This window comes from Amblyomma americanum, chromosome 1 (genome assembly GCF_052857255.1).
Source record: "Amblyomma americanum isolate KBUSLIRL-KWMA chromosome 1, ASM5285725v1, whole genome shotgun sequence".
In the NCBI taxonomy this organism is placed as follows: domain Eukaryota; kingdom Metazoa; phylum Arthropoda; class Arachnida; order Ixodida; family Ixodidae; genus Amblyomma; species Amblyomma americanum.
This window is the reverse complement of record NC_135497.1, coordinates 153,008,473-153,031,231: the sequence shown is the minus strand read 5'-3', so window position 1 is coordinate 153,031,231 and position 22,759 is coordinate 153,008,473. Positions and strand designations below refer to the sequence as shown.

Here is a 22,759-nt window from a genome sequence, read left to right as displayed (position 1 = left end):
GCTTTCTCATAATCAACGAAGGCTATATATAGGGATTGGTTATATTCTGCGCATTTCTCTGCCATTCTTAGTACCCTAGTTTTTTCACAATCATGCTCCGGATCTGCTGTCATTATTTTTCTCAAGTAGATGTTCCTTACTGTTTGGATTGGTTTGGTTCCAAGGTGTTCAACGTCCCAAAGCGACAAAGGCTATGCGGAACTCCATAGTGGAGGGCTCCGGATAATTTCGGCCACCTGGCGCTATTTAGCGTGCAGTGACATCACACAATACACGGGCCTATAGCACTTCGCCTCCGTCGAATTGCGACCGCCGCGGCAGGGATCGAACCCGCGGATTTTGGGACAGCAGAATAGCACCATAACCACTGATAAACCGCGGCGGCCTATTCTTTTACGAATTCCAGTGCTTAGCTGCTTACGGCAAACTGTCGTTCCTTCCGAAACTATTGAGCATTACTTCAGTTTCCTTCGTAAATTTTAGACCCTCCGTTATGCTTCGTCTGCCTAGGTCCTCAACCAAGCTCTGCAGTTCGACCCCTAAGTTACAAAGGAAGGCAGCGTCATCAGAAAACGAGGGATCGCTAAGGTACTCTCCATTAACTTTTATGCCGAATTCTTCCCAATCAAGTTCTTTGAACACCTCCTGGAAGAGTGTCTGCCTGCCGATGCCCTTCCTGATTGGGAATCTATCCCTTTCACTGGATAAATATGTCCGCTGTGCAGTAATAATAATAATAATAATAATAATAATAATAATAATAATAATAATAATAATAATAATAATAATAATAATAATAATAATAATAATAATAATAATAATAATAATAATAATAATAATAATAATAATAGGTTTGGGGGAAAGGAAATGGCGCAGTATCTGTCTCATATATCGTGGGGCACCTGAACCACGCCGTAAGGGAAGGGATAAAGGAGGGAGTGAAAGAAGAAAGGAAGAAGAGGTGCCGTGGTGGAGGGCTCCGGAATAATTTCGACCACCTGGGGATCTTTAACGTGCACTGACATCGCACAGCACACGGGCGCCTTAGCGTTTTGCCTCCATAAAAACGCAGCCGCCGCGGTCGGGTTCGAACCCGGGAACTCCGGATCAGTAGCCGAGTGCCCTAACCACTGAGCCACCGCGGCGGGTAGCTGTGCAGCCGCTGTTTACATTTTCTAGCGTCTTTACATATGGCTCTTCTATAGACAAACAAATATTGGTGACGTAAATAAGATGCGGTGGCACCGCTGTCGCCGGCTGGGCCACCAGGGGGTGTAAATTAGGGTTAGCGCCTGATTAAAAATATTAGAATAGATATACAGAAATGTGAAGAAGAAAATGAAAAAGAAAAAAAAAAGGAAAAAGAACAGCTGAACATGGTGACAAGTTTCACCACCCCGTTACAAAGGGGCCGCTCCAATCTTCCATCCATTCAGCCCGCAGTAATGCACGTAAACAGATATCTTGAAAGCTGTTTTCTGATCTCGCAGTGTGACAATGATGTCGTCCCTCCGTGAGCAATAACTAACTATAGTTCCTAGATCAGATTGTGAAAGTATGATACGTCGTTTCAAAGGCGGTGTATTAGAGCGATAGCTCTACTAGACGCAAAAGTTGATCTCGGTGTGGGTGCGATTCTTGACCTTGGCCGATTTGAACCAATATCGATGTCCAACAATAATTGAGCGTGCCAAATGCGATCGTGACCTCCAAATTTGTCCCGGGCTATTGCCGAAATTTAACCTTGGCGATGTGGAAATGCTTTCGTAGTATAATAGGTTTAACCAAGTTAAAACGCTATGGTGTACCATGTCTACCAAAGGTACGTTATGGTGCCTTATGTCAAAGGGCAAGCCACCATGGTGCTTCATTTCCACCATGGTGGCTTGCTCTTTGACCTTTGACCTTCGACATTTCACTTTAGATAAGTTTCGTCGAAGTGGCGCTACTGTCAGGTCACGTGACGTAACCTCAACGTATGGCGCGTTTTAAACACCGCGTAACCGCGCTTGACTCATTAGCCATGGAATCAGAGGAGTCGAGACCGTCTGTCCAGCCATGCCAGAACTATCGCCTGACCTTTGGGTATAACCGTGGTTAAACCTTGTCTATTTTTTTTAAAACCCCACGATAAGTGCGCATGGGTGTCTGTTCGTTAACGGTTGCCGCGCTCTATCATCTGGGTGTTTCGCTGAATCGCGCAAGCTTCTCGTGGTGTCCGACACTATGGCCTATTCTACACCGGCCAAATTGTGGTGTGAATTCGCGACATTGGGACTGGGACAGCTGCCCCCTCAAACTCTCCTCTACGCGTCCAAAGCCGCTTCTGAAGCTATCACTTTTTTGTTACATGCGCACGTGAAAAGATCAATTTCTCACCGCTTCATTTGACGGAGATAGAAAGAGAAAGGTCAGTTGGCTTACGTTCTGGATGCTTGTAGGAGTCTGTGATGTCTTCACGTTCAAATTTACCGATAGCTTTGGTACTGATGCACTGTCCGATCCTACGAAAAAAAATAGAGACAGTTACACATACTGAAATGATTAAGCTGGCAGCTTCAGAGCTGCTAGCCCCATAAAACTAAAAAAATAGGTGTTTTTATGTGCTGTCTATAAAAAGTTTCACCGCTGTACAATTTCCGATTATGTATTTGCCATTGCATGCCTGTAGCGCTTGAGAACAAGTGAATTTGAAGCTGGCAGTATGTGCGTCCCACAGATTTTTTTTTTGTATACGGTAGATTACTTGGACGTGTTTCTAACTCACTTAGCCAGATCATGAATAATGCTCAGATCAGGCAAAACCCATCATAGAGCTGTCACCGTAAGATGTCAGCTTAAACGGAAATATTTTGTGCTCCCAGGCGTAAAGAATGTTAAGGCAGCTTTTGAAGCTGCCCAAGACCTCTAGGCTGCGCGAGTACTTTGGCATCCAAGAGTGCGTTATGCTATACCTCCATTTCCAATGGCGCATTATTCTGCACCTACACTTGCTCCAGAGAAAAGAGTCAGTTGCCTACAGTGACGTACTGAGCAGATTAACGTTCCTTGCAGACGCAAGTAGTAGCTTTGCTAACCTACGCAGGCAGTCAGTGACCCATTATGGAACAGATCACTACTGGTGTTCAGTTTTGCTGTATTCATTACAGGGCCCTGATAGTCTAAGAGTGCGTAACAAAACATTCTGGATTGTCAAAGAAGCACGCTAAAAAATGATACCGATAAAATCAAGCACCAAGACAACAGAACCCCCTGTTCAGTCCACGGTCACGTACAGAGTTGAATTGAATCGAGCATTGACTGAAGGTTTGCTTATAACACGGGTTCTTACTTGTCCGTGGCCTTGCGAATGAGCTTAAGCGGCTGCATGGGCCCCTGATAGCGCCAGTAGATTTGGTCTGCGTTCACCTCGGCGAAGATGAACGTGCCGTCATAGGGCTTCAGAATCTCGGCTCGCTTGATGGCTTTCACGCTGGCTGGGCCACATCGGTAGACGCCTGCGTGAACAGCGAGCCAAGAAACAGCAGCATATGGGCTGAGTGATGGTAGGATTCCTGTTCTGTGTCTCAAAAGCGCAGTAGCCAGCCATATGGAAAGGACACCTGCCGCAGGTGCGGAGTGTGAAGTACGGGATACCATCCCGTTACATATATATTGGAGATTATTTTTTTCCTTCACCTGGGTGAGGCCAGTGAAAGCCTGAGTGAAGGGTACACCTGCATGAAGTCCTTCAAGGTAAATGCATTTAGGGTGAATACCTTCGTGGGAAATGCCTTCCGGATAAAGGCGTTCAGGCCAAAGACCTTTATGGTAAAGGCTTTTAGGTCAAATGCCTCTATGACGTAAGCACCTTAGTGCCCGTTGTCACTATAGTCGGATAAAACTCAAGAACGAAGCGGCTTTTCCCCGACAAGAATCCCCTTCCAGCCAATGGCGTCGGCCGATTCTCATGAACCTGCTAGCGTGACAATGCATGGTCGGGGACTAGCTCCTTTCATCTGCCACTCCCTGCTGATGAGAATCGGCCGACGCCATTGGTTGGAAAAGGGTCCTCTGACCGGGAAAAGCCGCTTCGTTCTTGAGTTGTACCGGACTGGTGTGCTACTGAGCATTATTCCGCCATTAAACCGTCTGCTGATTTGTTTCTCTAGTATAAGCGCCCTTTCCCAGAGCACACTGGGCACTTTCGTGGAAACAGTGTACAGCCGGCCAGACCTTCAGCTGGCCTGCGTGACGGCCACATTTTCCGGGCCTCCTGCAGCTTTTTAGGCAGCGAACTTGCGAAAATATTAAATCTAAGCACAGGCTCTCCAACCCCGTGCTTAATTTCGAGCTTTAAGCAAGTTTTCTTCGTCTCAAAACGCAGGAGGGCAGAGAAAACGGTCGTCGCGCACGCTAGCTAAATATTTGGCCGGTTGTACATCAGTCGTACAAAGACAAGCCTTTGATGTGAGAAGGCGTCAGCTTTCAATCAACAGCCTGCAGTCCGTATGGCTCACCATCGGATGCTTCTTGCGGCGTGGCGTCGATGGCCTGCCATCCAGAGTAGTCGCCAGGTTCCAAGTCAGGCCGCGTCATCCACGCCTCGTTCCACACGTGGAAGTTCCTGCGAGTGTCTCACTTTATCGCCAGTCACAACGCAAAAAAAAAACGAAAATTTGCTCACAGTTTTCTGCGGACAGGTGCTAGGCATGCGCACAAGGAAAATTGGACGTAAGAAAAGTGCGCGGTGCAGGAAATAAAATGACGCTCGATTTGCGTTGTTTGGCCAAATCCGAATTAGGTGCGTTTTCACTTCGGTTCCTGTGTTCGGCTGGAAGTTGTTCGGAGTGAGAAAATGGGTTTGGTGTATGGTTTAGGGGGGTTTAACGTCTCAAAGGGGCTCAGGCTATGAGAGACGCCGTAGTGGAGGGCTCTGGAAATTTCGACCACCAGGGGTTCTTTATCGTGCCCTGACATTGCACAGCCCACGGGCCCCTAGAATTTCGCCTCCATCGAAATCCGACCGCCGCGGCCGGGATCGAACCCGCGTCTTTCGGGCCAGCAGCTGAGCGCCATAACCACTTAGCGACCGCGGCGGCCAGAAAATGGGTTTATGCCCGTATAAGCAGAATTGGTTATTCTCTATTTTACATTCATATGTCCCTGGGAGTCCTCATAACACTACACTCCTGGTGCAGTGGTTAAGCGACGCGCCACTGCCCTGCGATGGTAGGTGCTGCCATCGGTAGGGGTTGCGTGACACAGGTTGCTCTTCCCGAGGAATCTCTCGCGATTAATTGGATTGCCCCCTGCCATGGTGGGCAGTTTGCTCATCACCCGGTAAGCAGGTTTCCAGGTTTGAGTATTGTATACCACGTGTTTCAAATTATTCAATAAAGATTTTTCTTTGAAAAGGCGCTAGAGATACTACAATGAGGTTTGTGCAGGTGGATTCTACAGCATGGCGGACGTTAGGTGCCTGATGTAGCTCTATAATTAAACGACGAATTAACTAGATTTAACTAATCAACTTTTTATTTTTATTTTAAGGGAAAATATTAAATAGAAGGCCGGCAAGATAGAAGTCTAGCACAGTTTTTAATTTTTCCTAATCGGCACTGTGGTTCGAAACACCCAACTTCAAATATGCGCAGTTTAAAGCTCGTTGAATTGGCTTTCAAGCATGACATAATTATAAAATGTCGTTACTCGCATTTTTGATGCAGCAAATATCTATTGGTGTGTTTTAGGAAGTAAAGACAGTTAAAGTACTTTCCGGACAAGACTACGCGCAGCGACACCAGTTTATAAGTATGTAATGCGTGAAAGCCAACTCAACGAGCTTTGAAATGCGTATTTTTGACGTTGAATATTCCGAACCACATTGCCGATTAAACCATTTTAAAACTGCGCTCTCCTTCGATCTTGCGAGCCTTGAATTTCGCAATATATTCTTGGTCCCTAATATTAAAAATAAAAAGTTGATTAGTTAAATTTAGTTGATTAAGTGTATATTTATAAAGCTGTCTCAGGTACGTAACGTCCTCCACGCTATAAAATTCATCTGCACAAATTGCATTGTCTTATCTCTCATGCCTTTTGAAAGAAAAATCTGGGTTGAATAATTTGAAACACCCAATATATACACAGACATCTTGGCTGATTGCCAACAACCCTGAGGGCTGTGGGCAGCCTGCCACAAAGCAGGCTTTAAACAAACAAACAAACAAACAAACAAACAAACAAACAAACAAACAAACAAACAAACACACTCAGACAGACAGACAAACTCAAACAGAGAGACAAACGCACAGCTGCTAAATGCGGGGAATGCACTAACAAAAAAACTCACCAAATGGAGTCCTTGTTCAGCTTCTCGATAGCCTCCCCGTTGTCGTCGTAGAACTGGTCAACGGTCAAGCTGCTGTGAGTGTCGTGGGCCGAATAGTAGTTGGTCACCGGTCGGGACGGAATGCCCAGAGCCCGCAGCACTGCGCGAACACTTGCGTCGTCGGACAAGGCACTGACGAAGTTCGCGAGTCTGCGCTCTCTATAACACAGCTTTAGACACGCGGTCATCCTCGTTATATTTCCTACTCTTTTTTTCCAGATATTATGGTGTTAGTTGGATTTCACGCCCAGGAGCGCGTCTTTTCTCCGTAAGAATAAGGCAACTTTTCACTTGGTCTTCAGCAGTCGCGCAAACACGCAAAAAAGACCTCCTTTATAATAGAGGGCTTTAGCTAACATGTCGCCATTTAGCGTGCGCATCATTCAGAGTTTTGGCGCTTTGGTCAACCGCGTCGACAAGAACGGTAGTTTAGCGTTATGCCGAGCTCACGCTAATAGTCTGTCGGCGAAGATAAACCTCACATGGGGCAGGCTTAGCGCTGTAGGAATGACGGATTGATCGGTCCGGCGCGGGTGGCTCTCGCTTTTCAGGTCACCACTGAGCTCTAATAGAAGCTCTTTTCAAGGTGCATGTTCAATGCCCGGAATTATGTCACCGCGTAAAGTGTTAAGGGCGTCGGATTTCAGACAAATATGCGGCGTACGGAGTGCGCATGCGCACTTCACACCTGTCATTGCTTTGCACCGCTACGTCACGAAGTTGTTGCTATAATAAAACTGAAGAAACCGGCGAAGGGTATTTTGTAAACTCGTACAATGCAAGACGTTCCGCAGAGAGCGCGCCAACTGCGCTGCGCATTTAAAGACGCGCCAGAAAGAAGCCCAAGAGCTCTCACCGGTGGTCGCTACGCCTGCGAAGACCCAGCATTGACCATACTTTACTGGTTTTTTGCTCTTGTAGAACTGCTGTAAGATTGAGGCGCTCCCCATCCATCCCGTCGGAGGAGTCCCGTTGGAAAACTTCTCAGTCCAGTTGCCCACGATAACTCCTTCATCGTTCGGGGCGTTGACCTGGAAAGTGCGCGCCAGGGTTGTGCCATTTGCGCAGCGGTGCGAGGGAGTATCGAAGCTAGGGGTAAAGCACTGTGCTGCACTGCAGCAGAACTAGCCATGGTCAAGGTGGAAAGCGCTGGCCGTTTGCTCTGGCCCTTACCACCGCGGAGACGTGCCTGGCGACCTTGACTGGGTCCGCGCACGCTGGAGACGGCAGCCGACCCACGTGCCGCAGCAGGTAGACGCAGCATTCAAGCACGTTCTTCTCGAACTGCTCAAGAGGAGCGAGCGTAAGGAGGCGAATCGTTGGCGCGTTTAACAGAGCACATTGTACTACGCGCCACTTGCCGTTGCTTCGCGGCGCTTACGTTATTCACATATAGACTCAAAAACAGCCACGATCAACGAGTAAACAAGAATAGGAATTAGAATAAACTCTTACTTTGCGCGTAATATTTCATGGGTGAAGTTTCTCTCTTTTTCTCTCTCCGGGAACAAAAAACTTGCCAACAATGCGTGTGGTTGCGGCAGTTTAAGCTTAACGTAAGAGAATAGGAATTACGAACGACATCATATTATCGAAGGCCGAACGCGGTTTCTAATTTCTGTTCTCAAGCTATGTGTTGATAGAGAGAACGATGTTCGCCGCGAGTTAAATTTATTGATTAACTGTATGGTGGCATTACCTGGATGGAGGCCCACGCTGGCCAGGAAGCTAAGGCTACGCATACACGTTTGGACTACAAATCGTCGATTTTTACGTCGTTATGCCAACAGTGCTTCCCACAGAAATCTACGCATATATTCAGATCGCCGTAGAAGGTGGCCACCCCTAAATCTTGAACACAGGGAATGCAACCAAACCTGGCCGTAGCTCCAGACCGTGGGTCTGAGTCGGCTGTGGCTTCCTCGCCAGATGAGGCCGCTCTCCATCAGAACGCACTCGTACCGCATGCCGGTGTGGTCCATGTACACCGTGTCGGCTGCGCAAAACGCCGGATAAGGGTCTCCGGAAATAAAACGAGCGTGTCGTATCATTTGTACGCACTAAACGAAATATGCGGTGTCTGCGACCTTCATTCACTTGCCAAAATAATTTCCAGTTGTAGTACGACATTACCTTTTTTCGAACACTTGGCGCTTACCCCTGTTCCATGGGTTGAACAAAATGTAGACTGGGTCCTTATGTGTGTACCGAAATCCAGTGTTGTCGTTCTCGGAACGGATCTTGCTATCAATGTCCATAATCCAGTCTCCAACAATGACATTTGGAGGTGGAGTGATCTGAAAGCAGACACAATGTAGGTGAACGCGCAGGCTTTCTTGAGCCGTACAGTTAAATTTTTTTTTCATATCAGACTTTTATGAGCGACAGGTGCCGGTGTAGTGTTATTCAATCACGGAAAATTGATTTTTTTTCCTTTTGTACTGCAGCGATTGACTTGTGAAAATCTAAAAACCTCTATTTTCTGGCCGCTTAATTACGACAGACTGAACGGTATAGCGACGCTATGTTAAAGCACGTTTTTGCAATACCACGCTTTTTGGAATGCATATTTAAAGCAGAATTGTGTTAAGACTCTGCGCATACAAACTTCATCGCTGTCCACACCAACATCATCCTCCTCGGGAAAAACCAAAAGTAAACGATGTGCACCCACCTCAATGTCGAGGACCGTGTCCCGAGTGTTCTGGACTAGAGCCGTCCAGCCAGTGATGCTGCCTAAGAATTCGGCGGACGAGTGGAAACCGACGGGAACTACAGCCACTGTGTTTTTGGTGTAGGACGGGGCCTCTTCACCTGCATACCCGTGCACGCAAAGGATGTTTCAGAATGCCAAGTTTGCCAAACGCTGCTTTCACTCCGTTACACCTCGTGTTCGAGAATGTGGTTGACCGGTCATAACGTATTTGAGGGCGGCCGTAAAGGATGGACACAGCGGCTTGCTTCCCATTTTTCGAACGCGAGGCTAACGACACCGAGTTTCCCCTTCTGTTTGTGAAATACCAGTCCGCCGAGGCCATCCCAAAAATAGGTGGGACCAGTTCCCTTATTGTCGCTGTTGATCGACGACAAATGTGTGCTTAGCACTGAGTACGTTGTGAGCAGGTGAAATTGTTTGCACTAAACATTAGAGGTTTAGTCAGAAGGAAAGAAAGAATGCATGAATCAAAGCTTTTCAAGCCTTTTCTTCCAATTTTAACTTCATCATTTATTTTCGCTTTCTTGAAAGAAGGATCTACAACATAAACACACAGGGACCACAAGCTTACTGGCACCGCGGATGCAATTGTGGGGAAAAAGATAGCGTGCTACTTATCTTGGCTCCTTTCATACCCGAGTAACTGAACCTTACTGAGATTCATCGGATCCCTGCTTGCGAATGCTTCCTATAGGTACTCAAAAGCTTACTATTTACAAAGGGAATGTGCGATCCAGACGAGAACAATATGCGTTTTTACATATGTATGATGAGACAGCAGTTTCACTGGAAAGCTGTATTCGAATCAGACATTTGGAGATCCCCCTGCAATCAATCCTCTTAACACCCCTCTTCAACAGCATCTTGACGCTATTTCCTTTTTCCGCCAAGTCAGCGCCCCTCTCCCACGCTGTAACTTCGTCACTGACTTCTAAAATACTTATCAAAGCTCTTCGTAGACCCCCCCCCCCTTTCCTCGAAGCCGAAGGAAGTACGTGGAGTGCTCTACGCACGATATTGATTGCACGACTGACTTCCACAAGATCACCAAATTTGCGAGCTGTAAATACAATTTCACTACAGTTGTAAACAAGAATCAGCCATCATGGGTGTTTAAATGATTGACGTCGCCCTTTAAACTTCATGCGCGGAAAAGTTTACTCCATCAGTGCGGAGCAAAAATGTGGTAAATTGCCTGTTTCACTCCCTGCGCTGATTAATGAGGCATAAAGGAGGACTTTTTTTAACTCCCATTATGATCTCCCATTAGTGCTCCCCAATTCCCCATAATTGAAAATTGCTTTTTGAGGAAAGTAAATGGCGTAGTAATTGTCTCACATCTCGGTGGACACCCGAACCGCGCCATAAGGGAAGGAAGGATGGTGGGAGTGAACGAAAAGGTGCCGTAGTGGAGGGCTCCGGCATAATTTCGACCACCCGGGGATCATTAACGTGCGCTGACATCGCATAGCACACGGGTGCATTTTGCGTTTCGCCTCCATCGAAACGCGGCCGCCGCGGTCCGGTTCGTACCCGGGTACTCCGACTCAGTAGCCGAACGCCTAACCACTGAGCCACCGCGGCGGGTCCAAGTTTACTTCCAAGTCCCCAATGATTTCTTGCTGTCTGCACCACCACCTAGCGTCTCGTATGCTTGTGCTCAGTCGTGTGATAATGACGGTGAGTGACGTTCCCTTGGTTACCTTCATCGCTCGATCTCTGCTCCCTTCTGCTACTGCAGGTGCGTCTACCGCGGTACAAGCTGTCGGATTGTCGCCGGTTTACGTTGTAGTAAGCTACATTGAACTGCTCCTCCGAAGCCTCCAGCGCGCTCCCATACGTGATATTCCTTTGTTAGCGTCGCCACCCTCATTCTTAGGCCTCATTCTCACAGCTTTTTTCGGTGTGGTTCGCGCAACGCGTTGCAGCAGGGTATAGTGTGTCGCATCAACATTTAACTGCGATGGAACAAAGTTTAAACACAGAGCTCTTGACAGAGCTGATGAGGCTACATTGCTCCTGAATCATATTAAGGAAACAATATTTAGATACATGAAAATGAAGGCAAACACTGGTCATCCTTGATTACCTTCGATGGTGCTCTCATTTTCAACTTATTCTCTCTAGTTTTTAGTCAGCTGTAGCGTGGTGCATGACCATGAAAACTACTCCGAGACCCCATTTCAGCTCCGAACTACTGATTAAAAGGTTACATGGCTTTATCTACGGTAACAGGCAACCAACCGAGACCAAAGTCGCAAAGCACACGCAGGCGACAAGCAGACGGCAAGCAGCAGTTGCCCATGCTGTGTTGCCGTCTGTGTTGCCATGCTGTTTTGTCCCGCTGCTCCCGGTCTATTTCCGCAGCCGGCACTGCTGTAAGACTGAGCCTGAATGGGGATGAATACTCACGGCGTTATTTTTGTCTCTCCCTTCTGTGGGCACAGTAAAAATTTTACTCCCTTACGCTTCTAAATACCTCTTTTTTAAGAAGAGCAAATAAAATTCTTTATATGTATGGTGTAAATAAGGCCTACTTTTGGGTTAGCGCTTGAGAAAAAGCCATTTACTCCCATTTTGGGTGTTTTTTTAAGAGAGTAGTGCAGAAATTGTTTATAATGTTTACTTCTGCGACATTTAAGGAGTACAGCTGAGAAATAGGCTTCTTTGTTTTTCTTCAAACGTACAGTGCAGTGTTTGTGCTTGTTGCGGTTATTAACAGAAGGTCGGCTATATTTCTTCCCGCGCATTGCGCGAGAAAGCGCCGAATTTAATATGCATAACTCAGAGACCAGTTACCCCACCCCCCCCCCCCCCCCCCCCCCCCCCCCCCCCCCCCCCCCCCCCCCCCCCCCGTCCATCTTCTTTTATACTACAAAAGGCGAACATATTCGCTGTCCTGTGAATTATGTGCCCCTACTGCGACAAATTTAGACGTCGCATCAGGTCATTGCACACTCAGGTCATTGCACACTAAATATCAAAGCTGACATTGTCAGAACATTTAAAATAAAGCGCCAAAACGAATGTGACGACGTGGCAATAGAAATACACAGGTCTAGACGAAACCACAGTAAATGCACGGTGTGAATACACTGAAAAATGATTCTGCCGTCTGGGGTTGTCACCAGTTGTTTCTTCCAAATCGCCACATAAATATAAATTTCATCTTCCGATATGCCGGAGCTTTAAAAAAAGAGGAAAAATTACGACAAAAAGAATTTTTTTTTCTGAAAAACCAGAACACAAATTCCTCTTGAGCCTCATAGGTTGGAGATAACGTACGGTTAAATGACACGACAGCAATATTCAAGAAACGGTTCCTGAAATGCAAAGCACTATACAGGTTCATTCGTAACTTCTGTAACATAGTTCTGAGATCCTGAGAAAAGATGGGAACTGCTCTCTCTCTCTCTCTCTCTCTCTCTCTCTCACACACACACACACACACACACACACACACACACACACACACACACACACACACACACACACACACACACACACACACACACACACACACACACACACACACACACACACACACACACACACACACACACACACACACACACACACACACACACACACACACACACACACACACACACACACACACACACACACACACACACACACACACGCACGCACGCACGCACGCACGCACGCACGCACGCGCCCACACACACACACACACACACACACACACACACACACACACACACACACACACACACACACACACACACACACACACACACACACACACACACACACACACACACACACACACACACACACACACACACACACACACACACACACACACACACACACAAAAAATAGTGCTGTCATCTCCCCGGAGACTGAAAACGTGCTGGTCATCATTATCTCGGCGCAAGAAACAGATGAGGGTGAAAAATAAATGGCAGCCCATGCGCTGGTATTGCACTCTCACCTCTGACGGTGAAGACGAAGGACAATGCGTCGCGATCCGGGTTGTAATGGCGACTCAGCTCTATGGCGACCTTGAACGGGTCTCCCCGGCGCACCACCAGCACCGGGTTGGGCTGCTTGGTCAGCTCATAGTCTTCGGTGCGATGCTGCTGCGCATTCTCGGCCACGCGCAAGTTCACCTCCCGCACCTGCACAATGCTGTCGCCCTTGCCGTCTGGGCAGCGGGGGCAGCGATGGCCAAGCCAGCATGACCACGTTAGAAGTTGAGCAGCACGCACCTTAGGAGCGCACTGACGCGTTGTAGTGGCTTTTGATTGCCTAATTCGGTTTTGTAGAGCAAGCTACTTTGACATGTCTGTGGCCATCAGCAACTGCGTTAATACGTTTTTCACTTAAAACCATTGTCTTCACTGTGGCATGGAGAATGTTGTGAAAAAGCATGCCCCTAAGGTTCCTTACTGCTCATCCATGGAACACTTCGCATTGCTCAATGGGTTTGCAACAGTGAGGTTACATGCAAAGCAAAAGTGTATTCATTATAGCAGCTCACTGTCGTACCTATTGATTTGTTTGGTTGTTTTTGTTCATTCGTTTCCACACTAGGTCTTGCTCTTAACCAAGAAGGCCCGAAAAATCATTGAAGACTCATTGCAGACTTAATCGAAATGGCTCCATTAATCAGAACCTTTTTATTAAATATTAGATACGCCCAGATTAATTACAGGTTTGTTTTAAACGACGAATGCTTACTCAATTTAGTGAACCTTTCAGCACAGCGCAACTATTCTGTCACCCTTACCGTCCCTGGGGAAAACTGCCTGCTCTATTTTGGAGTTCGTTCGTCCCATCAGTCAGTGTTAGCCGAGATGAGACCCGGACAGCGCAAGCGCATTGTCAGTTTGGAGCAGCACGTGTTGTAGTCAGGTTAGTGCACGATAACCCTTTATGCTTCATTGAGATAATTATATATTATACCAGCTTTAGCAGCCGCTGGCCAGACTGCAATTAAACACTTGGACATTATTTTGACCTACTGCGTAACATGTGCATGCAGGTGCATGCATGTGCATTACTGTCTTGCTTATTTTCGGCGTTTTAGCAAACGAAGATCGAATAAATTCGCTGTAATTCTTGCAGCCCGAACATCGGTGAACAGGCGTTCCTAAGAACACTGCAATGCTCAAGTTTTCACGACACCAAGGTACGGCACAGTAAACCTCAGTCAGTAGGTCTCCACAACTTCTTAGCCTCTAAACCAACCATTAATTTTGCTAAAAACGTGTTGTAAGAAATTTCTTCAAATGGCTCGTGAAATGCTAATAACGCCGTCTATGTGTGTTTCCCCGTCGACTTCAGAGTAACTTATTCGACGGGTTTTGCGGCGCGGAAAAAGCCCTTGCTCACCGGAGACGATGCGGTTTCTGGGGGCAATTTTTTTTTGTTTCCGCAAGGTCACGTTCGTGTTCTTGACTGGTCCGCCAGTGGAACAAATTTTTACGCTCTGAGCCCACTTGTTTATTTCGCCTATCTTAAACGCCTTGAATATCGTGTGTCATCTAATATGTGCTATATGAACAAGGACTGCCTGCTTCATTACCTTGAGGGTTCGAAAAAGGGGCCCTTTCACTGATTTAATTCATCTAAGTATGTGCGAAGCAGTCCTTCGTATCTTCCGTGTATTTGGTATCTCAGAGTACATATTTAGAGGGCACATAGCAGTGAACTGGAAATGGTTCTTTTACAGCTCTGCTGTTAGTGGCTCAGCCCAAGCGTGAGCGGTATCGTGGGCGTCAGTTATGCAAAATGCGCCTCAACCGTCATTGAAGACTAATCACTTTGCACTGAGAAATGTTTATCCGCTGTACTCACTAGTTCTCATCAACGTTTTGCTGATGCAATACGTAGCGTTTTCCTTTTGTTTTTCGGCACTGTCGCTCAGTGCCTATATCGTTAGGCTCTTAGTGGACTTTGAGAGTCAAACCATCGCTCTTTAGCTGCAATTTGAAGGGAGAGAAACTTATTTTTTTCGCTTAATCTTTCCCCGTGATGTGCAGGTCTAAGCAATATGAACGAGAACATTCTATTAATATGCAGTTAACGACTGCTCTCCGAGTTGAGTGAGTACCACACTTGTTTCTTTCCAAGGAGTTTTCTTTTGGACGCATGATACTTTTAATGCAGGATCGCTTTAATATTGCTTGTAGCCGCGTAACAAATTTCTCCCACAACGCAATCGCATCACCCAGTTATAGTAGTTACTATGCAAGCACTAATGCTGTGCGGCAGAGGGATGTGAAGCACTGCATTTCGAATCCTAGCCAGTACTGTTGAAAATATTTAACGCTGGCATAATGTTTCGTTCAGAGTTAAAGAGCAATACGTTGCATGACAGAACAGGCTTCTGCGATTTTGGTTGCGTAGAAAGCTATCGTTTATTAAAAAATCGTGTCTTAACACTTTTCAGATTGTGGTGAAATCGAACAGGGGCAAAAAAAAAAAAAGCGGCCGCCTTCGTTTACTTTAACAGCCGACAGTTTCAGCTACCGGTCGGAGCACCCAGCTTGGATCGCCTCTACGTACTTAAAGCCCAGCTGAACGAAAGCCAAGACTAATGACAATTAATTCTGCGTACGTGGGGCGTTGGAGTCAGGTGCACTGCCGAAAACCGACCACTCAAGGCCACTTGCGAGGCCGCGCAGACCACCTTCGCCCTAGGCCATCGCGCACGTGCGTTTGTTGTCATATCGGTGCGTCAGTCCGGCCAGACACGCTATTTCCAAAACAAGCCCCCATTGTGCGCGCACGGGCTGACGTTCCCTTGATCCAGCCGCAGCTGTTCGCGGCAGGCGTTTCTTCTTGCAACCTTTCGGGGAGAGGAAAGACCCATTGTCAGTGAACTCGCGCCACGAACTGAAAGCACCACGGAACGGCATCGCTCCGTGCGACACGAGGCAGCTTCGACTGCTTCGGACAATATGTGTGCGCCCACGCAGTACGGCGTATTATTAGTCAGTTTGGACGTCAATGGGCGAATATCGAGAGCAAAAATAAAAAATACAGGCTCCGCTGACAGCTTCCCCATTTCATGTCAGCCGGCTGAGCTGATTCTGCGTGCACTTTAGAAAAAGCAGGCTCGCAGTGAGCCTGCCCTCCGTGCTAATAAACACTCAAATAATATGACCGAAAAACGGGGACAGGATGAGACATTTGGTTTTTGACTCGCGCAGTTTGACGAGCAGTGCCGTAAAATGTTAAACTGTGTGGAGTGTACCGAACAAGCACGCGCCTACAGTGTCCTTCCTGTCACCCAATGTCCAAATTACGACCATTCAGAACTGCGAGCCCGCACAGGTGGTTTTCGAACTACACGCGACACGGCGTCCATAACGGGACCGAGCATTCCCAGCGGAAAAAAGGACGAGGAGCGTCGTGTGGGCATCATCTCCGCAGCCGTCCATCGGCGACGTGGGAGGTGTGTGTGTGTGTGTGTGTGTGTGTGTGTGTGTATTACGCGCGAGAGAGGGCAGACAGCGCCGCGTGCGCGCACTTCCCTGCCAGCCAAGGCCGCGCTGTGTCTGCCGGTCGTGAGAGGCCCACTTCTGAGAGGGCGCACCGGAACTCCCGCAAAGGAGCGCCTCGTTGCGCAAAACGGGCTCCCCTCTCCCTGCGTGTCCCCCCAAGGCCGGCAGGGGTCAGCGCTTTAGCCCGAAGCAACAGCGCCGGCCCTTTGTCGTCGCCCGTCGCCTTTTGTGGCGGCTGCGATCTCTCCGAGAGCAAATCCGTCAGCTTTCACGCGTCACGCGGGCAGGGTGAGCAGACATCTCCCCGAGCTTGGACCCGCGTAACGTGCCGGCGATGTAGAAAGGATAGAAGACCAGCCCAGTCACTCTGCAGCGCATTGTCAGCCGACATATAAGCCGTATCGGCGGGAATGTGGGCTGTGCTGGTTGACTTTGTCTTCTGCGCTTCCGTGCTTACGAGTCATTCCCTGCTTCCAGCCACAAAGCTTTACAGAAGAACCAACTTGATTGATTGACCGGTCGGTCGATATTTCGATTGATCGATCGATCGACTGACTGATTGACTGACTGACTGACTGACTGACTGACTGACTGACTGACTGACTGACTGACTGACTGACTGACTGACTGACTGACTGACTGACTGACTGACTGACTGACTGACTGACTGACTGACTGACTGACTGACTGACTGACTGACTGACTGACTGACTCACTCACTCACTCACTCACTCACTCACTCACTCACTCACTCACTCACTCACTCACTCACTCACTCACTCACTCACTCACTCACTCACTCACTCACTCACTCAGGAACAGGAAGGGAACAGGAAGGGAACTTGTCCGTGTTGCCAGTTTGCGCTCTTATGTCTTTCACGTATATGCACCAACAAGCCCAGTTGCAAGTACTTCTTAGACAAGGCGTAGTGCTTGGAGACCGGAAAATCGCTTATGTGGGAGGGTGTTCGTGTCTAATCACTGATCACTTGTGGTTTACTTATAAACGGCCACGAAGCCCATACGGGAGCGAAAACGCGGCGCCGTTATGGCGTGTCCGAGCCGGTATAGCCCGGGAAATGTTATGACCGGAAGTTGACGCAGGAAGTCTGAGCGCAATGCGTATCGTTCAAGGTCAGTGGCAAGGAGGGTTTGTAAAGGCAGGAATAATGTATACGCAACTTTTTTTTTCTGAGTGCGATTGAGGGTTGCGAAACGGGGACATTTTCAAAAGCAACTTCCTCATACCTTTATTTGACCTTCTGAGGTGGCATACGGCTATAGCCCATTTAACACTGCGCACACGGGCATGTAATGACGTGCACGCACTAGTGACATGCAGCATTTGGCAGCACAGACTAAACAACAGTAACCTGGAGAGCCTTAAAGCTAATCTGTCACTGCATAAAAATCGCTCCAACGTGCAGACCGAAACACTATGACGTCGGAACAAAGGAAAGAAATGTAGCACACACACGTGCTGGCTAACAGTAATCTTATTAGTGAAGAGGTACAGGCTGTTCTCAAATTTCCCGGGCTTTTAATAATAACATTTGGGCAGTGCCCGAAAGCTGTGTTCACACGCAGGCTATGTGAGCAGGCGGAAATAAAGTGGCAGTGTAATTGCCTTTTCAATCTCTTGATTAACTAAAATAAAAACAGGTTATGACGTAATCGCGGTAATGGGTACCTTCAGCGCCCTGGGGTTCTTTTTAACGGTCATTCTCTATTTTGCTTAGATTGCGGGCAGTCCTCACACCACTCCTGGCGCAGTGGCGCAGCGGTTAAGCGATGCGCCACTGCCCTAGCAGGTGGCTGTTTCAAACACAGCCACCGACGGGGCTTGTGAGAACCGGTTTGCTCTCTTCAAGCAACCTCTCGTGACTAGTCATTAATTTATGCCACCTGCCATGGTGGGCAGTTTGCTCAAAATCTGGTGGGCAGGTTGCCACCTGCCACGGTGTGCATGTGTGATGACGTCACAAGGTCACGTGCCCTAGGTAGTAGGTGGGCCACCTGCCTTTTCGCTCAAAACGCCGACGCCGGATTTTCTGCAGAACGGGAGCCTTAACGCTATCGCATTTATAAATAAGAGTTTGGTCATTACAGTTAGCGTGCATGTTTATACTGAAAACTTAGAGGCGGCCGCATTTCTACACTGCTCCATTTGGTTTAGTTCTTACAATATCGCGCGTTTTCTGAGAATTTCGTGTCCAAGGATTCGAGCCAATCCGCGTAATTACGCATGCGAAGCGGCGGCGAACGACACGAAATACCCGCCTAGTGTGACGCGGTTGTTGCGCAGGGCGTTCCTCCTATTAAACAGCCGAGAGGGAAAAGGAAACAGTTATCAGCTTCACCTGTCGCTGTATATGCAACTTGCGCTTAAGTCTGCCCAGTCGATCGCAGCGCCTAATACACAGCCTAGCGAGAGGAGCAATCAGTTTTTGGAGCACCGGTGTAGTGTTTATCCAAGCCACCTGCGTTCGCTTATAGGTGCGAGGTTCCCTGCCCTGTCGAAGCCACGCTTGGCATGCGTCAGTTAGCTGAGCAACAAGAGAATCTAGGCAAAGAATATTATCAGCCAAACGCTGTACTCTAATCGTTCGGAATGTGGTCTTGCGTTTTCAGGGGCGAAGCGGCTGACGGCAGCTGTTTTTGGAAGCGCAATGGAACCATATCAGCGCCTCCTGGGCACTGCAGGTTGCCTCTAGTCTATAAGCCTTTGGCAGACGAAACGCCGTACGAACTGCAGCGTCGCTCCAGGAAGAGTTTTCCGCTGATGGCCACCGCCTCGCATGCACTATTCCGCGGATTAAGCTAAAAATGTCAATTACATGGGGTTTTAATGTCTCGAAGGAACTCAAGGTTTGGAGGCTAACATCTTGTTACATGCGTGTGCTGGGAAAATTCTAGCAAAGAAGTTTGGTTTATGGGAGTTTAACGCCCCAAAGCGACTCAGGCTATGAGAGACGCCGTAGTGAAGGTCTCCGCAAATTTCGACCACCTGGGGTTCTTTAACGTGCACTGACATCGCACAGTACACGGGCCTCTAGAATTTTGCCTTCATCGAAATTCGATCGCCGCGGGCGGGATCGAACCCGCGTCTTTCGGGTCAGCAGCCGAGCGCCATAACCACTGAGCCACCGCGGCAGGACTAGCAAAGAAATGGGCTAGGAATGCGACCGTCTTGGAGTCTACAATATAAACATGCACGCTAATAGCAGTGGTTTAGTTTATTGATTGATTTTAATGAGTAGCGAAGTTGGTGACCACAATTATCTCATTTTGTGTATACCTCGTCTTTCAACCTGCACGTGAAAACAATTTTTTTTGTACTCTTCGCCGTTTCTTTCTAAACATTCCGGGAGGTATAATTTTGGACACCCGGTATATAGAGAAGAAGTTGGCAGAAAACATAAAAAAGCACGCAAATTCATTATTTTTCGGGTTCGCAAACCAAGACATCATGATAGATACTTTGTAACTGAGAATTGAAAGTCTGATAGTTATCTCCGATATAAAGATAGTTATAGCAAGCGTTTGTTTGTGCTATACTTTTTGTTAGTTCGAACTTTCGTCAGTCTCTTTCACAATTAGTGTCATACCCCAACCAGTCCAAGTTATCTGTCTACTGCGGTTGCTGTTCTCGCAGCGCGACAACAACAATTGGAGGGGGCAGTTCAGCTCCGCCTCAAGGGTATGAGGCGACAGAGTAATTCCCATATATGCAGAAGGACGTTCTCTACATTACATTCATAGATCCCTGGGAGTCCTCATAAGCCTACTAGAACTACTAGAAGTATGCACGGTAAGCGCTCGCGACTCAGCTGATATTGAGTAAACACAAACACTTAAGCAAGTAGGGACAGTGCCTGGTCATATAGTCCTAACTGAAAACAGGACACAGTCCCGAAGTATGGCCAGGCAAAGCAATAAACTTCTTTGTTAACAGGTGGTTAACAGTAACGGGGTATTCGCTGTCACATTTGCGAGCCGAGATTTTCGAAACTGTATTTTGAAGCATCACTTACAAGTTGAGGCGGTCATAAAAAATGTAATCCTATGCATGTGCATTCCACAAATCAAACGCAAGTCACTGGTGAAATCCCTTCCGAATAGTTACGCGAGGATCGCCGGTATGAACATGCTTAGAATGAGTTCTGTTTAGGGCGTTTGCACTTGCACAGGCAAGCCTTCACTCCGGTATCGGAGCTAATAGACTAATAGACGTTTATAGCAAAACGAAGAAGTGTTAGCGGAGATGTACACCGGTTTGCCGGGCGCCTCTTGCGCATTCGCAGCGGCACTGCCTAGCCGCCTGCCTGTGCGCAGGACGAGTACGGTAAACCGGCATATGTCCCCGTTAATAAATCTCTGGTAGGCTATAAGTGTCTATTGTTATTTCCAAATTCTTCCTGACTCCAGTGCGTAACGCTCTACTGGATGCAACAGCCTCTGTAACTAGACGCCAAGAGACAGCGCCACGCGGTCATGTAAACTGACCCTTCCAACAGCTTCTTTCTCACGCTTCAGTCTTGACTGGTGTTGAAGACGGCGACTCCATCTACGTTGTTTGTTGCTGGCAGTATTATTTGTAAGGGCAATCATAGGCGTGAGCACAGGGGGCAGGGGTGCCCCCCCCCCCCTCTCTCTTCCCAATCATTAGGGAGGGGAGGGGGAAGTCTTACCTATACATTTACTCTCTCGGTTATAGCAAAGTGTTATGCGCATGCAGGTTTTTGACGATACTAGCTGCCGAGGCCCCATGATATGTCAAGTTCCAACAATTGTTTACTTGCCTTGTCACGTTGAGGCAACTTTTTCTTTTTTTTCTTGCAGTCAACAAAAGACAAATGTTGTGTCGTATATTTTTTTGTTGTTTAAAGAGAATGGAAATACTTTCGGAAGAGCCTTGTTACACTGATGTCCAAGTGGTGCAGCAACTGCCTTCCTCGGCCGATGTTGCTCATGAAAGTAAAAACTACTGCTAAATAATGTTTTGTATAGTTTCATAACTATTCCTCATCTTTGCGCGGCGGTTTGACCGCAGGGGCCTCGGTGGGAGGGGGGGGGGGTCGCTGTGGTGAAACTTGGCTTCTCTTAATGAAGAATCTCGCGCACGCCCATGAAGGCAATGACACAGGGAACAAGACTAAGGCGCACTAGCTATCGCGGTTCAACCGTTCGAGGTCAACGGAGGAAGCGGGTCTCCTTGGCTGGCGTGTGTGTGTACACATCATATGCAGTGTACGGAGCAAAAGGAAAATGGGGACAGTCACTGAGTGCAAGACAGAAACGCCCGCAGAATGGTCAGAGTCCCGCGTGCACGCTGCCATACTCCCAGACTGCTCTGCTCCGCTATATGGAATCGATTGAGCGGGGAACTGATGTGGGCTAGGATAACTTAGCACAGCAGAGGGAGCTTTAGCTTGTAGCCAACTGTGGTACAGCTATGTTGTATGGCCGAGGTATGGCTAAGTTGTTTGGTCGGGTACAGGTAGGTCATTTGTCCGACCCAACCGACAAATCCCTCGGCACAACAGCAGAAAGGCGACTGAGTGCTCGCTCGACGAATGAACCTTCATCACCCCTGTCGCTCTTACGCGGCGTTCCATCAGTGTTCTGCAAGCACGCGCACGCTCTCAGCTGCGCATTTACTGTGACTCAGCGTCACTCGAACACGCAGCGGCCCGAAATCCTGAACTGCGCACAACCAAGCGGTCGCGCCTGGTTGTGCGCCCCCACCTCCGCTCTCCAGGCTTTATGCTTGGTTTGGTTTATGGGGGTTTAGCGTCCCAAAACGGCTCCGGCTATGAGGGACGCCGTAGTGAAGGGCTCCGGAAATTTCGACCACCTGGGGTTCTTTAACGTGCACTGACATCGCACAGTACACGGGCCTCTAGAATTTCGCCTCCATCGAAATTCGACCGCCGCGGCCGGGATCGAACCAGCGTCTTTCGGGCCGGCAGCCGAGCGCCATAACCACTCAGCCACCGCGGCGGCCTCCAGGCTTTATGCATATAATACATTGGCTGCAGCTGTAATAGTGGGCGAACGAGGCGGGAAGATTTTGAAGCTCGAAATGACATCGAATGGCGGGATTGAAGCATGTGAAATCTATGGGGCACTGTGTTGTATAAATCCAGTACAAACACTGAAGTGATATTCATGTAACCGGTGTTAATTACA

At 48.0% G+C, this 22,759-nt stretch overlaps 1 protein-coding gene and 1 non-coding gene across 2 annotated transcripts in view; both read right to left on the bottom strand.

Moving 5' to 3' along the window:
* The window catches only part of LOC144113963 (annulin-like), a 79,380-nt gene that overhangs the window by 18,957 nt on the left and 37,664 nt on the right, over positions 1-22,759 (bottom strand). Inside the window, 10 exon segments of the mRNA XM_077647379.1 lie at positions 2,425-2,504; positions 3,332-3,497; positions 4,500-4,606; positions 6,335-6,473; positions 7,230-7,404; positions 7,547-7,657; positions 8,251-8,369; positions 8,532-8,670; positions 9,048-9,187; positions 13,048-13,260. Coding sequence (XP_077503505.1) covers positions 2,425-2,504; positions 3,332-3,497; positions 4,500-4,606; positions 6,335-6,473; positions 7,230-7,404; positions 7,547-7,657; positions 8,251-8,369; positions 8,532-8,670; positions 9,048-9,187; positions 13,048-13,260 — 1,389 coding nt within the window.
* Positions 19,649-19,720, bottom strand: TRNAS-GCU (transfer RNA serine (anticodon GCU)). Its single transcript has one exon. It is a non-coding gene; the product is annotated as a tRNA-Ser (tRNA).